General features: G+C 45.9%; 1 protein-coding gene and 3 non-coding genes across 5 annotated transcripts; all 4 read right to left on the reverse strand.

Moving 5' to 3' along the window:
- Nucleotides 1-618: 618 nt before the first annotated feature.
- Nucleotides 619-13,288, reverse strand: RPL23A (ribosomal protein L23a). Of its 2 annotated transcripts, none has more exons than XM_077294345.1 (5): nt 13,249-13,288; nt 3,202-3,382; nt 1,659-1,835; nt 1,404-1,473; nt 619-678 (listed from the first exon to the last, which is right to left on the reverse strand). In XM_077294345.1, exons 1-5 carry the CDS (start codon nt 13,271-13,273, stop codon nt 664-666), a joined length of 468 nt encoding a protein of 155 aa, XP_077150460.1. In that variant the 5' UTR covers nt 13,274-13,288; the 3' UTR covers nt 619-663. The 2 variants fall into 2 exon arrangements, with proteins under 2 accessions (XP_077150460.1, XP_077150459.1); XM_077294344.1 differs by lacking the exon at nt 13,249-13,288 and adding an exon at nt 4,713-4,802.
- On the reverse strand, nt 787-851 carry LOC143764099 (small nucleolar RNA SNORD42). The gene has a single exon (XR_013213060.1). It is a non-coding gene; the product is annotated as a small nucleolar RNA SNORD42 (small nucleolar RNA).
- On the reverse strand, nt 1,553-1,618 carry LOC143764100 (small nucleolar RNA SNORD42). The gene has a single exon (XR_013213061.1). It is a non-coding gene; the product is annotated as a small nucleolar RNA SNORD42 (small nucleolar RNA).
- Nucleotides 2,885-2,956, reverse strand: LOC143764105 (small nucleolar RNA Z17). The gene has a single exon (XR_013213065.1). It is a non-coding gene; the product is annotated as a small nucleolar RNA Z17 (small nucleolar RNA).
- Nucleotides 13,289-14,477: the final 1,189 nt, after the last annotated feature.

Genomic DNA, 14,477 nt, shown 5'->3' on the forward strand with positions numbered 1-14,477 from the left:
TGTCATGGCAATCACCACCTGACAATCATCTTCTGGGGGGCTCATTGGCACCCGAAATGATGGAATAGTGTTAAATGCTGTTGTCAGAAATTAACAGCAACATTTAAAGGTGGTTATTGGAGCTAGTCCAATCACGTCTGTTAGACAGCAGTGGCTGCACAATAGTTGGTATCTGCCGGGTAGGGTGCATGCTAGGCTTCTGAACCTGCTCTCCACACCCACACACACACACGACAATTTACCAATGTACATCACACATTGGGAAAACGTTAAAAGCCCTTTGAAAAGTAGACAGCATTATAAAGGGTTGCTTTGATGTATTCCACATTTTATTAGCACCATGTCATTAAGGCCAGACATGTGATGATTGTACCATGAGCAAGACATGGTTAGCCATCACATAATGACCACAGAAACTACATACATGTACAATACACTAACTAGGAAATGTCAGATCGTAGTTTGCTGTAAAAGAGCCAACATCCATACTTGTGCTGTAGTAATGCCCAGCCAGTATGCAGTCTTTTGTGACCATGCGTTTTGATCACCAATCATATCCCTTGTGCATTGTACGCATTATAAATTACTATTCACAAAAACACAGAAAAAAAAATAGTATTGGTTTATTTTATTTATTTCTGTACAGAACATCTTGCCTCGTGTTTAGATGATGCCAATCTGTAAAATAAAAGAAAGATTTTTTTATTGTAAGAAAAAAATTCAAAGCCTGCTGCTATAGGATGTGTAGAGAAAAACCTTCATTAATCAGTCATAGCAGGGACTATAGTGCATCAGTGGTTCCTTTGAACACATCAATGTATTCAGACAATGCAAGTTTCCATCATATGCACAGAGATGTCCCAAATTATTACGAGGCTTGAGAGGTCTAGCCAAACGTGACAAATAATTGGGCTGATCCACAAATATTGGCTCCATATACAGGAGGGTCTATGTGATGGGCACTGGGTCATCAGAGCAGACCTGCACCCTCCCTCATCAAATGTGAGACTGAAGGGGACTCTGAAGGTGTGAACATATAACATGTGCAGTTGTTCTGTCTGATTGCCCATGCCCAAGATTCCCAGCCCTGCAGTGTGAATAAATCAGAACACACTGCAGGGCAAGATCTTGGCCCTCGGCTACACGCGACATGAAGAGATCAAGTGATGTGAGTTGAAGGGCAGCGCAAACTGCGCATGCCCGAAAAAGAAAAGCACAGCGCCGGGTATGTGACTGAAGACAGGAAGCAGCGCACTGAGGGGCTGACTGATGGCTGGGAGGCGGTTTAATTCAGGGGAAAAAAAAAAAAAAAAAAAGTGCCCCCCGAACCGACACTTCTGAAAGGCAACTATGACGCTTACAGATATTTAATGCAGCCATTAGAGAATATGATCAGAATTTACCTTGTTGGCAACATCAAGGGCATCATAATCTGGTGCAAGGCGCACGTATGCCTTCTTTTCACCATCAGGCCTGGAGAAAACAAAAAAATAAAAAAAATCTGAAGTCAAAAGTGTATATCCTACATGTATACATTGCTTCAGGTCTACTCATGCATCAGTGGTTCCTTTGGAAACATCACAGTGATCAGCCAGGATATGGTTTCCATCATGTGCATATGTTGGCATATGTACACGCTCATCGCTCTGAGCTCTCACCTGATGAGGGTGTTCACTTTGGACACATCAATGTCGTACAGTTTCTTCACGGCCTGCTTGATCTGGTGCTTATTGGCTTTGACGTCAACAATGAAAACTAGAGTGTTATTGTCTTCAATCTTCTTCATGGCTGACTCTGTGGTAAGTGGGAACTTGATTATGGCATAATGGTCAAGCCTAAAAACACAAGAACAACAATGAGAACTATTCGAGAAAAATTCTCCCAGGAAAAAAAAAAAACAGAAAGAAAACACTAGCTAGTTGTATTTTATATATTCTGCCCACTCTACAAATGTTAGCCACAACAGGGTGCACAAATTTTACCAAAACAACATTAAAGAGGTTGTCCACTACCATCCTTAGGATAAGTAATCAACCTCTGGTCAGGGTCCGACACCCCCACCGACCAGCTGGTGTTCACTTGCAGAGATGGCAGTATTAGTTTGTGGCCAAGACATGAGATTATGCTGCAGCGCAGGTGCCAATGCTTATACCTGCCTGCAGGTTTTTTTTTTTTCTCTATTACAGTATGTACATATATTCCTTATATAGACTAGGGGCAGGTCAGTGAGGGATCAGTGACCTGTCAGCAGTCTGCATTATTAATACCTTATCAGACCACCACATTTCATACAATTCCAATAAAATTGACACCATTCCAGTGCAGTAACTTAGTGGGGCAGGAAACAAGCCAACAAGTATTGACAATACAACATCCAAAACTAAATTATATTCTGACAAAACGGACACTGATTGAAATGAAAGGAAAGCCAGCTTTCCTCATCTTTATGCATAAGGGGAATATAACATGGCTGTCCTAACCACAGGAGGAGCGATCATTGGTATCATATCGCTGGGGTCCAACACCCGGTAACCCCACCGATCATCTGGTTTTCAGCTCGAACAGCAGCCGGATGTAAACTCTGAACATGGCGGCACTGTTCAATGCTTAGTGGCTGCTGCCGGATCCTGCTGAGCAGCTCCTATTGAATAAGAGCGGATACCTAGGACTGGTTGTTAGAAAGCAAATTGAACACCTGGAAACATGGTGGTTGTGCTTTCTTGAATGAGGAAACCTAATAAGTTCCCTCTAAATAACAATCTGGAGAGCATCATGAGACCTTCGGGAGTGGAGCTGAGGACGTCTTTACACATTGCGGTCGTATTATGTGGGTTCTTCCCACAATTCTTTCAAAACTGCAAACATGGCTGTAGCGTGTGAATAAGGCACATCAGCAAAAATAAGTGCAATCACAGACACTCAGGCTTTGATCGCTATAAAATACATCATTTGTGCCTAAAACATGAGTGAAAAGCCCAATAATACATGGGGGAGACAAAAATATGGAGTAATTGCCAAAGACATCCAGGTGGCATGCAGCTATCAAATTCCTAAGTGCAAGGAAAAAAGACAGCTGTGATCAGACTGGTGTCTGAAGGAAATGACACTACTCCTTTGCAGCAACTTCTATAAACACCACCCCCATGATATGTGGGTGTCCGACACTGCAAACTGGACACCCCGGATTACAGGACAACATACTTGTTCCTGGTGGGAGCACTTTTCCTGGGGTACTTGGGTTGCCTCCTAAGCCTCAGGGTCTTCGGCCTCCGGAATGTAGGGGAGGTCCGGATTTTCTTCTTCTTGTGACTGTGTACTCCCTTCAGCACAGCCTTCTTGGCCTTAAGAGCCTTAGACTTTGCTTCAGTTTTAGGGGGGACAGCTAATGAATAAAAATAATAATAATAATTCAGATTAAGTTTAACATTCATGTGGGATAATTTTAACATTTAAAGCCTGAAAAAGAAAAAATATATATATATCTATATCAAGTCTTCACTGGTTATTCCACCTGTGAATGCAATCTACACAGAAACCACTATATACACAGTGGGTGTAACTAAAGCAGCAATTACTCAGTGATAACATGCTAGAAAGTCGCCAGCTCCATAGGAAAAGTCGTGGGTGGAAATCACAGGATGGACAGACATGTTAATGATATGCAAATGATGAGTAAAAAAAAAAAAAAAAAAAGGGAGAGACATTTTTCCAAACCTTTTCTTCATTTATTCAGTATGGGGTATGAGCACACTTAACACACCTTGACTGCCATCAATGGACGTTATTAATTGTCGTCTGAGGAGTGTTCTGCCTCACTGAGTGGGCAAATCATCAAGATCCGCTGCTGGCGGCTCCCTTTGCAAATGTTGACCAATGGCGTCCCAGATGTGCTTAATGGGAGTCAAGCCCGGAGATGCTGCAGGCCACGGTAGCATGTTTAGGCCACACTGGCTGCTCACAGTAGCAGGAGCAACATGTGGCCTGGCGCCATCGTGTTTGAAAAGATCTCCTGGGACACTTTAGAGAAATGACCACTACTGGTAACTCCAACTGGAATGAAGAGTAGCAGAGCCCTGCTGCTGTACATTATCCACCCCATAGACCAGAGTGACGCTCCATCATGAACGCCTCACCATTAAGCACCGCTTTCAGGGTGCAGAGACTGTAATGGAGGGCTGTCCTCTTTGGTGAGGAGTCCCGCTTTTGTCCAGGTTGCACTTATATGCGGAGATTAGTCTGGAGACCAAAAGGGAAGTGCAAAGAAAAGATCTTCATGAAGGAAGGTGACTGTGGCCCAGGATCCATCATACAAGTGCAGCTCAGACCATCCAGCGGCCTCCAGAGCTCCAGCCGCTCCCTGCGTGCAGCCCCCGGCCGGTACATCAGTATCATGCTGGAATCACGGGGCTCATACTTTGATCGCTGATCACATCACGTGTACCGGCCGCCGGATCTGTGGCCTTATCTGTGGGCTCCTCACCTGTGGCCGCTGGCTCTATGGCCGCCGGCTCCTCACCCGTGGGCTCCGGCCCGGCACACGCGGCGGAGGCCGCTTCCAGGCCTCCCAGGCATGACCCGCATGGAGGCGGGCAGGGAGCTCCCCTCTCCGCACACATCCCCGGGGCAGCCACCGCCGCACTGTGCACCGCTCAGCGGCCAATAATGGCCTCGTCCTCCCGGTATAACGCACCGACACATCCCGCAGCTCTTACCTTGCTTCTTTACTTTCGGGGCCATCTTGAGAAAAAGGAAGGGCGACGGGTTTCTGAGGCAATATCAGCAGGGGCTGGAAGAGGAAACCACGCGAGAAAACGTGTCAACGCGCCGCAGTGCATCATGGGTTATGTAGTTTTCTCCTACGGTTTAGGGAACTTCCGCGCATTGTGAACTCACGTGGATTCCCGGGAATTAGACCTCTTCCGGTCCCCAGCCGCGGCTCCCGGCAGTTGTGCAGGGATTAGGGAGCCGGGTACTACAGCCCTGGAGAGCGACACAGCGCTGCGATCAGACCTCCACAGCTGCGGTAACCGCTATAACCCGGAGGTGGCGCTGTGGCACTGGCAACAAGAAGTCTGAGAGAGAGAAGAGGAAGCGGCAGGCAGTCCTAGGCCGCACGTGTGACGCCATGCTGTGGTTGGCGCAGCAGTACGTTGCTATTCATATGGAGAACAGTGACTCTAGTGTATGGAAAAAAGAATCGTGTCCTCTGCAGTCGATTTCTTTGCACAGTGGCATAAAGTGTGTCCTTGTGTACAGCGCTCTGGCATTACATGTTAGCTAATGGTATCTTATGATGTTTTACTGCACCATTCCAGCGGTTTTCTCTTTTATTGGAGTGGTGCCAGAGGCGTAGCTAGGTTTTCAACTTAGCGGGGGCGAAACATCTGAGTGGGCCCCTAACCAGCTAACCCTGATTACAGCTACGGTTGCGCACTCTTATTGTGAATATAGGGGAACCTCAGAATGTGACCCTACTGTTATCTAATATATAAAGCTGAATGTGTGTATGTATGTATGTGTATATATATGTCCGGGATTGGCATCTGCACCGTCGCAGCTACAGCCACAAAATTTTGCACAGTCACACGTCTGGACCCCGAGAGCGTCATAGGCTATGTTGTGAGGTGAAATTTTAACCCCGCGCTTTCCAATTCACCAAACAATTTTGCCCCTATCTACATAATGGGGAAAAGTGAAAGGAAAAGTGTTGGAGGCAAATTAGCAGCTGCCAGATGTGAACAAGGGGGACTTAAAGAATGAGAGCGATGGCGCCAAAGAGTATATACTGTACAGTTGCTAAGGTGGGGCCCCGACATGGGATACTCACCACACCACCACGGGGATATGAACACACACACAAAATGCGCCACACACTACCACGTGCTCAAACACATATACCACCCTCAGCGCACATTTCACCACACATACACCAACCTCGCCACATAAAAGTTGAAACACAAAAGTCGCCGCTCAAAACTCGCCACGCGCAAAACTCTCCACATGCAAAACTCGCCACACGTGCAAAACTCACCTCATGGAAAACTCGCCACACGCAAAACTTGCACATGCGGAAAAATTGCCACATGCACAAAAGTTGCAACACATGCAAAAGTTGCCTCACACAAAACTTGCACATACTCAAAAGGCACCACACATAAAACTCGCCACGCGCAAAACTCGCCATGCGCAAAACTTGCTGCACACAACTTGCTACACTAACCTGTCACATGCAACTCGACACACAAAAAGTTGCTACACGCATGTCACCAAACAAAACTCATCTCACAAAAGTCGCTACATGCATGTCGCCACACGCAACTCAACACACACAACTTGACACACGAAACTCGCCCTAAAACACACACAAGTCTGGTATCCTTCAAAAATAAAAATCTGATTAATAAGCTGACAAACTACAAGAGCAACAAATGTACCATATAGGAATCCGGCAGCTGTCAGTCACATGACCAGTCTATTATGTGTATGTGTGAGCTAATATATACTGCCAGGGGGTGGGCTTACTGTTGGCTGGGGATTTATCAGGCTGCCAATTTAGCTTACAAATACTGAGGTAAAAATACTGACCAAATAACGTGTGAACGAGGGCTAATACAGGAGGAGATGACATACAGATATATACTATATACAGGAGGAGATGACACACAGGTATATACTATTTACAGGGGAGATGACACACAGGTATATACTATATGCAGGAGGAGATGACACACAGATATATACTATATACAGGAGAGATGACACACAGGTATATACTATAGAGGAGGAGATGATATACAGGTACATACTACATACAGGAGGAGATGACATACAGGTATATACTATATACAGGGGAGATGACACACAGGTATATACTGTAGAGGAGGAGATGACATACAGGTACATACTACATACAGGAGGAGATGACATACAGGTATATACTATATACAGGGGAGATGACACACAGGTATATACTATATAGAGGAGGAGATGACATACAGGTACATACTACATACAGGAGGAGATGACATACAGGTATATACTATATACAGGGGAGATGACACACAGGTATATACTATATAGAGGAGGAGATGACATACAGGTACATACTACATACAGCAGGAGATGACATACAGGTATATACTATATACAGAAGGAGATAACACACAGGTATTGTTGTGAACTATATTTCTTGGCTCCCTCTTGTGGTCACTAGCGGTATGGCACTTGGATTGTCTTTCCCCAGGTTGGTACTCACCTGGTTCGTTAGGCCTTGGGTGTTCCTATTTAGACTTCCTGGATCTTCAGTCTAGTGCCTGGAATCGATGTATTCAGTCCATGTCTGTTCTCTCCTGTCTACTGGTCTCCTGATTTTTGCAAGATAAGCTAAGTTCTGCTTTCTTATTTTTGTTTATTTGCATTGCTCTCATTTTTGTCCAGCTTGTTCAAAATGTGATTCCTGATTTTGCTGGAAGCTCAAGGGGGCTGATATTCTCCCCCCACACCGTTAGTCGGTGCGGGGGTTCTTGGATATTCAGCGTGGATATTTTTGTAGGGTTTTTGCTGAACGCATAAGTCCGCTTCCTATTTTCTGCTATTAATTAGTGGGCCTCTCTTTGCTGAATCTAGTTCATTCTTACGTTTGTCTTTTCTTCTTACCTCACCGTTATTATTTGTTGGGGGCTTGTATTATAACTTTGGGGTACTTTTCTCTTGAGGCAAGTGAGGTCTTATTTTCTCTGAAAGGGTTAGTTAGTTCTCCGGCTGGTGCGAGACGTCTAGAATCAACGTAGGTACGTTCCCCGGCTGCTTTTAGTTGTGGGCTAGGATCAGGTATGCGGTCAGCCAAGTTACCACCTCCCTATGAGCTGGTTTTTGTGTTTGCGGACTTAGCTGAAACTCCTGAGATCCTCTACCACTAGGATCATAACAGTATTCCAGGCCTTAGTGAATATTTAATGCATTGCAGAAGCGGGATTAAAAGAAAAGAAGTTCTGAGTTTTTTTTTTTGTTTTTTTTTTCTTCTTCCCCTTTTTCTCTGAGTGGCTTGAAGCTCTGCTGCAGACATGAATGTTCAGACTCTGATTACTAGTGTGGATCAGCTTGCTGCACGAGTGCAGGGCATTCAGGATTTTGTTACTAGTAGTCCTATGTCAGAGCCTAAGATACCTATTCCTGAGCTGTTCTCTGGAGATCGATTTAAATTTAGGAATTTTAGGAATAATTGTAAATTGTTTCTATCTTTGAGACCTCGTTCGTCTGGAGACTCAGCTCAGCAAGTTAAAATTGTTATCTCCTTCTTGCGTGGCGACCCTCAGGATTGGGCTTTCTCATTGGCGCCAGGAGATCCGGCATTGGCAAATATTGATGCGTTTTTTCTGGCACTCGGATTGCTTTATGAGGAGCCCAATCTTGAAATTCAGGCAGAAAAAGCTTTTCTGGCTATCTCTCAGGGCCAGGATGAAGCTGAAGTGTATTGCCAAAAATTTCGTAAATGGTCCGTGCTTACTCAATGGAATGAATGTGCTCTGGCCGCAAATTTCAGAAATTGCCTTTCTGAAGCCATTAAGAATGTGATGGTGGGTTTTCCCATTCCTACAAGTCTGAATGATTCTATGGCTCTGGCCATTCAGATTGATCGGCGTTTGCGGGAGCGCAAATCCGCTAATCCTCTGGCGGTGTTGTCTGAACAGACACCTGACTTAATGCAATGTGATAGAATTCAGACTAGAACCGAACGGCAAAATCATAGACGTCAGAATGGGTTGTGTTTTTACTGTGGTGATTCTACACATGTTATCTCAGCATGCTCTAAACGCCTAACAAAGGTTGTTAGTCCTGTCGCCATTGGTAATTTGCAGCCTAAGTTTATTTTGTCTGTGACTTTAATTTGCTCATTGTCTTCCTACCCTGTTATGGCATTTGTGGATTCAGGTGCTGCCCTGAGTCTTATGGACTTGTCATTTGCCAAGCGCTGTGGTTTTGTCCTGGAGCCTTTAGAAAATCCTATTCCTCTTAGAGGAATTGATGCTACGCCATTGGCGGAGAATAAACCGCAGTATTGGACACAAGTGACCATGTGCATGACTCCTGAACATCGGGAGGTGATTCGTTTTCTTGTTCTGCATAAAATGCATGATTTGGTCGTTTTAGGTCTGCCATGGTTACAGACCCATAATCCAGTTTTGGATTGGAAGGCTATGTCTGTGACAAGTTGGGGTTGTCAGGGAATTCATTGCGATTCCCCGTCGGTGTCTATTGCTTCTTCTACTCCTGAAGTTCCTGAGTATTTGTTGGACTATCAGGATGTATTCAGTGAGTCCAGGTCCAGTGCTCTTCCTCCTCATAGGGACTGTGACTGCGCTATAGATTTGATTCCTGGTAGTAAATTTCCTAAGGGACGATTATTTAATCTGTCTGTACCTGAGCATGCCGCGATGCCTTCTTATATAAAGGAGTCTTTGGAGAAGGGACATATTCGTCCATCCTCTTCCCCTCTTGGTGCGGGATTCTTTTTTGTAGCCAAGAAAGACGGGTCTTTGAGACCTTGTATAGACTACCGGCTTCTGAATAAAATCACGGTTAAATTTCAGTATCCTTTGCCACTATTGTCGGACTTGTTTGCTCGGATTAAGGGTGCCAGTTGGTTCACCAAGATAGATCTTCGTGGTGCGTACAACCTTGTGCGCATTAAGCAGGGAGATGAATGGAAAACTGCGTTTAATACGCCCGAAGGTCATTTTGAGTACTTGGTGATGCCTTTTGGGCTCTCTAATGCTCCTTCAGTGTTTCAGTCCTTTATGCATGACATCTTCCGGAAGTATCTAGATAAATTTATGATTGTTTATCTGGATGATATTCTGTTTTTTTCTGATGATTGGGATTCTCATGTAAAGCAGGTCAGGATGGTGTTTCAGGTTTTGCGTGATATTGTTTTGTTTGTGAAGGGCTCAAAGTGTCTCTTTGGAGTGCAGAAGGTTTCCTTTTTGGGTTTTATTTTCTCCCCTTCTACTGTGGAGATGGACCCAGTCAAGGTCCGAGCTATTCATGATTGGACTCAACCCACGTCTGTTAAGAGTCTTCAGAAGTTCTTGGGTTTTGCTAATTTCTACCGTCGTTTTATTGCTAACTTTTCTAGCGTTGTTAAACCTTTGACGGATATGACCAAGAAAGGTTCTGATGTTGCTAATTGGGCTGCTGTAGCCGTGGAGGCCTTCCGGGAGCTGAAGCGCCGGTTTACTTCGGCGCCTGTTTTGTGCCAGCCTGATGTCTCACTTCCCTTTCAGGTTGAAGTGGATGCTTCTGAGATCGGTGCAGGGGCTGTTTTGTCGCAGAAAGGCTCTGGTTGCTCTGTGATGAGACCATGTCCTTTTTTTTCTAGGAAATTTTCGCCTGCTGAGCGGAACTATGATGTTGGTAATCGGGAGTTGTTGGCTATGAAGTGGGCATTTGAGGAGTGGCGTCATTGGCTCGAGGGAGCTAAGCATCGTGTGGTGGTCTTGACTGATCACAAAAATCTGATGTATCTCGAGTCTGCTAAGCGCCTGAATCCTAGACAGGCTCGTTGGTCATTGTTTTTCTCCCGTTTTGACTTTGTGGTCTCATACCTGCCTGGTTCGAAGAATGTGAAGGCTGATGCTCTTTCTAGGAGCTTTGTGCCTGACTCTCCTGGAGTCTCAGAGCCAGCTGGTATTCTGAAAGAGGGAGTAATCTTGTCGGCCATTTCTCCTGATTTGCGACGTGTGTTGCAGAGATTTCAGGCTGGTAGACCTGACCCTTGCCCACCTGATAGACTGTTTGTTCCTGATAAATGGACCAGCAGAGTTATTTCCGAGGTTCGTTCCTCGGTGTTGGCAGGGCATCCTGGGATTTTTGGTACCAGAGATTTGGTGGCTAGGTCCTTTTGGTGGCCTTCCTTGTCGCGGGATGTGCGTTCTTTTGTGCAGTCCTGTGGGACTTGTGCTCGGGCTAAGCCTTGCTGTTCTCGTGCCAGCGGGTTGCTTTTGCCCTTGCCCATCCCGAAGAGGCCTTGGACACACATTTCCATGGATTTCATTTCAGATCTTCCGGTGTCTCAAGGAATGTCTGTCATCTGGGTGGTGTGTGATCGTTTTTCCAAGATGGTCCATTTGGTGCCCTTGCCTAAGTTGCCTTCCTCTTCCGATCTGGTTCCTTTGTTCTTTCAGAATGTGGTTCGTTTGCACGGCATTCCTGAGAATATCGTGTCTGACAGAGGATCCCAGTTTGTGTCCACATTCTGGCGATCTTTTTGTGCTAAGATGGGCATTGATTTGTTGTTTTCATCTGCCTTTCATCCTCAGACTAATGGCCAAACGGAGCGAACTAATCAGAGGCTGGAGGCTTATTTGAGATGTTTTGTTTCTGCGGATCAGGATGATTGGGTGACCTTCTTGCCATTGGCTGAGTTTGCCCTCAATAATCGGGCTAGTTCCGCTACTTTGGTTTCGCCATTTTTCTGCAACTCTGGTTTTCATCCTCGTTTTTCCTCGGGTCATGTTGAGCCTTCTGACTGTCCTGGGGTGGATTCCGTGGTGGATAGGTTGCAGCGGATTTGGAATCATGTGGTGGACAACTTGAAGTTGTCACAGGAGAACGCTCAGCGTTTTGCCAACCGCCGCCGCGGTGTGGGTCCCCGACTTCGTGTTGGGGATTTGGTTTGGTTGTCTTCTCGGTATGTCCCTCTGAAGGTTTCCTCTCCTAAGTTTAAGCCTCGCTTTATTGGTCCTTATAAAATTTTGGAAGTCCTTAACCCGGTGTCTTTTCGTTTGGATCTTCCGGTGTCGTTTGCCATTCACAATGTGTTCCATAGGTCTTTGTTACGGCGGTACGTTGTGCCTGTGGTTCCTGCTGTTGAGCCTCCTGCTCCGGTGTTGGTTGAGGGCGAGTTGGAGTACGTGGTGGAGAAGATCTTGGATTCTCGTCTCTCTAGACGGAGGCTTCAGTATCTGGTCAAATGGAAGGGCTATGGTCAGGAGGATAATTCCTGGGTGGTTGCCTCTGATGTTAATGCGGCCGATTTGGTTCGTGCCTTTCACGCTGCTCATCCTGATCGCCCTGGTGGTCTTGGTGAGGGTTCGGTGACCCCTCCTTAAAGGGGGGGTACTGTTGTGAACTATATTTCTTGGCTCCCTCTTGTGGTCACTAGCGGTATGGCACTTGGATTGTCTTTCCCCAGGTTGGTACTCAGCTGGTTCGTTAGGCCTTGGGTGTTCCTATTTAGACTTCCTGGATCTTCAGTCTAGTGCCTGTAATCGATGTATTCAGTCCATGTCTGTTCTCTCCTGTCTACTGGTCTCCTGATTTTTGCAAGATAAGCTAAGTTCTGCTTTCTTATTTTTGTTTATTTGCATTGCTCTCATTTTTGTCCAGCTTGTTCAAAATGTGATTCCTGATTTTGCTGGAAGCTCAAGGGGGCTGATATTCTCCCCCCACACCGTTAGTCGGTGCGGGGGTTCTTGGATATTCAGCGTGGATATTTTTGTAAGGTTTTTGCTGACCGCATAAGTCCGCTTCCTATTTTCTGCTATTAATTAGTGGGCCTCTCTTTGCTGAATCTAGTTCATTCTTACGTTTGTCTTTTCTTCTTACCTCACCGTTATTATTTGTTGGGGGCTTGTATTATAACTTTGGGGTACTTTTCTCTTGAGGCAAGTGAGGTCTTATTTTCTCTGAAAGGGTTAGTTAGTTCTCCGGCTGGTGCGAGACGTCTAGAATCAACGTAGGTACGTTCCCCGGCTGCTTTTAGTTGTGGGCTAGGATCAGGTATGCGGTCAGCCAAGTTACCACCTCCCTATGAGCTGGTTTTTCTGTTTGCGGACTTAGCTGAAACTCCTGAGATCCTCTACCACTAGGATCATAACAGGTATATACTATATACAGGAGCAGATTACCTACAGGTATATAGTATATACAGGAGGAGATGACATACAGGTATATGCTATGTATAGGAGGAGATGACATACAGGTATATACTATATACAGGAGGAGATGACACACAGATATATACTATATATAGGTGAGATGACACACAGGTATATACTATATACAGGAGGAGATTACATACAGGTATATACTATATATAGGAGGAGATGACCCGCATGGAGGCGGGCAGGGAGCTCCCCTCTCCGCACACATCCCCGGGGCAGCCACCGCCGCACTGTGCACCGCTCAGCGGCCAATAATGGCCTCGTCCTCCCGGTATAACGCACCGACACATCCTGCAGCTCTTACCTTGCTTCTTTATTTTCGGAGCCATCTTGAGAAAAAGGAAGGGCGACGGGTTTCTGAGGCAATATCAGCAGGGGCTGGAAGAGGAAACCACGCGAGAAAACGTGTCAACGCGCCGCAGTGCATCATGGGTTATGTAGTTTTCTCCTACGGTTTAGGGAACTTCCGCGCATTGTGAACTCACGTGGATTCCCGGGAATTAGACCTTCCGGTCCCCAGCCGCGGCTCCCGGCAGTTGTGCAGGGATTAGGGAGCCGGGTACTACAGCCCTGGAGAGCGACACAGCGCTGCGATCAGACCTCCACAGCTGCAGTAACCGCTATAACCCGGAGGTGGCGCTGTGGCACTGGCAACAAGAAGTCTGAGAGAGAGAAGAGGAAGCGGCAGGCAGTCCTAGGCCGCACGTGTGACGCCATGCTGTGGTTGGCGCAGCAGTACGTTGCTATTCATATGGAGAGCTGTGACTCTAGTGTATGGAAAAAAGAATCGTGTCCTCTGCAGTCGATTTCTTTGCACAGTGGCATAAAGTGTGTCCTTCTGTACAGCGCTCTGGCATTACATGTTAGCTAATGGTATCTTATGATGTTTTACTGCACCATTCCAGCGGTTTTCTCTTTTATTGGAGTGGTGCCAGAGGCGTAGCTAGGTTTTCAACTTAGCGGGGGCGAAACATCTGAGTGGGCCCCTAACCAGCTAACCCTGATTACAGCTACGGTTGCGCACTTATTGTGAATATAGGGGAACCTCAGAATATGACCACACTGTTATCTAATATATAAAGCTGAATGTGTGTGTGTGTGTGTATGTATGTATGTATGTATGTATGTCCGGGATTGGCATCTGAACCGTAGCAGCTACAGCCACAAAATTTTGCACAGTCACACGTCTGGACCCCGAGAGCGTCATAGGCTATGTTGTGAGGTGAAATTTTAACCCCGCGCTTTCCAATTCACCAAACAATTTTGCCCCTATCTACATAATGGGGAAAAAGTGAAAGGAAAAGTGTTGGAGGCGTCGCAGCTACAGGCACAAAATTTTGCACAGTCACACGTCTGGACCCTGAGAGCGTCAAAGCTATATTGTGAGGTGAAATTTTAACCCCGCGCTTTCCAAGTCACCAAACAATTTTGCCCCTATCTACATAATGGGGAAAAAATGAAAGGAAAAGTGTTGGAGGCAAATTAACAGCTGCCAGATGTGAACAAGGGGGACTTAAAGAATGACAGCGATGG

Source organism: Ranitomeya variabilis, chromosome 3 (genome assembly GCF_051348905.1).
Source record: "Ranitomeya variabilis isolate aRanVar5 chromosome 3, aRanVar5.hap1, whole genome shotgun sequence".
Taxonomy (NCBI): Eukaryota; Metazoa; Chordata; class Amphibia; order Anura; family Dendrobatidae; genus Ranitomeya; species Ranitomeya variabilis.

Bases quoted from the DNA above. Each gene is read 5' to 3' on its own strand.
- RPL23A (XM_077294345.1), bottom strand. From the start codon at position 13,273: ATGGCTCCGAAAATAAAGAAGCAAG. The intron at 3,383-13,248 runs GTAAGAGCTGCA...TTTATTCATTAG, and splicing joins TCCGAAAATAAAGAAGCAAG to CTGTCCCCCCTAAAACTGAA. The intron at 1,836-3,201 runs GTATGTTGTCCT...TTGTGTTTTTAG, and splicing joins AGTGCTCCCACCAGGAACAA to GCTTGACCATTATGCCATAA.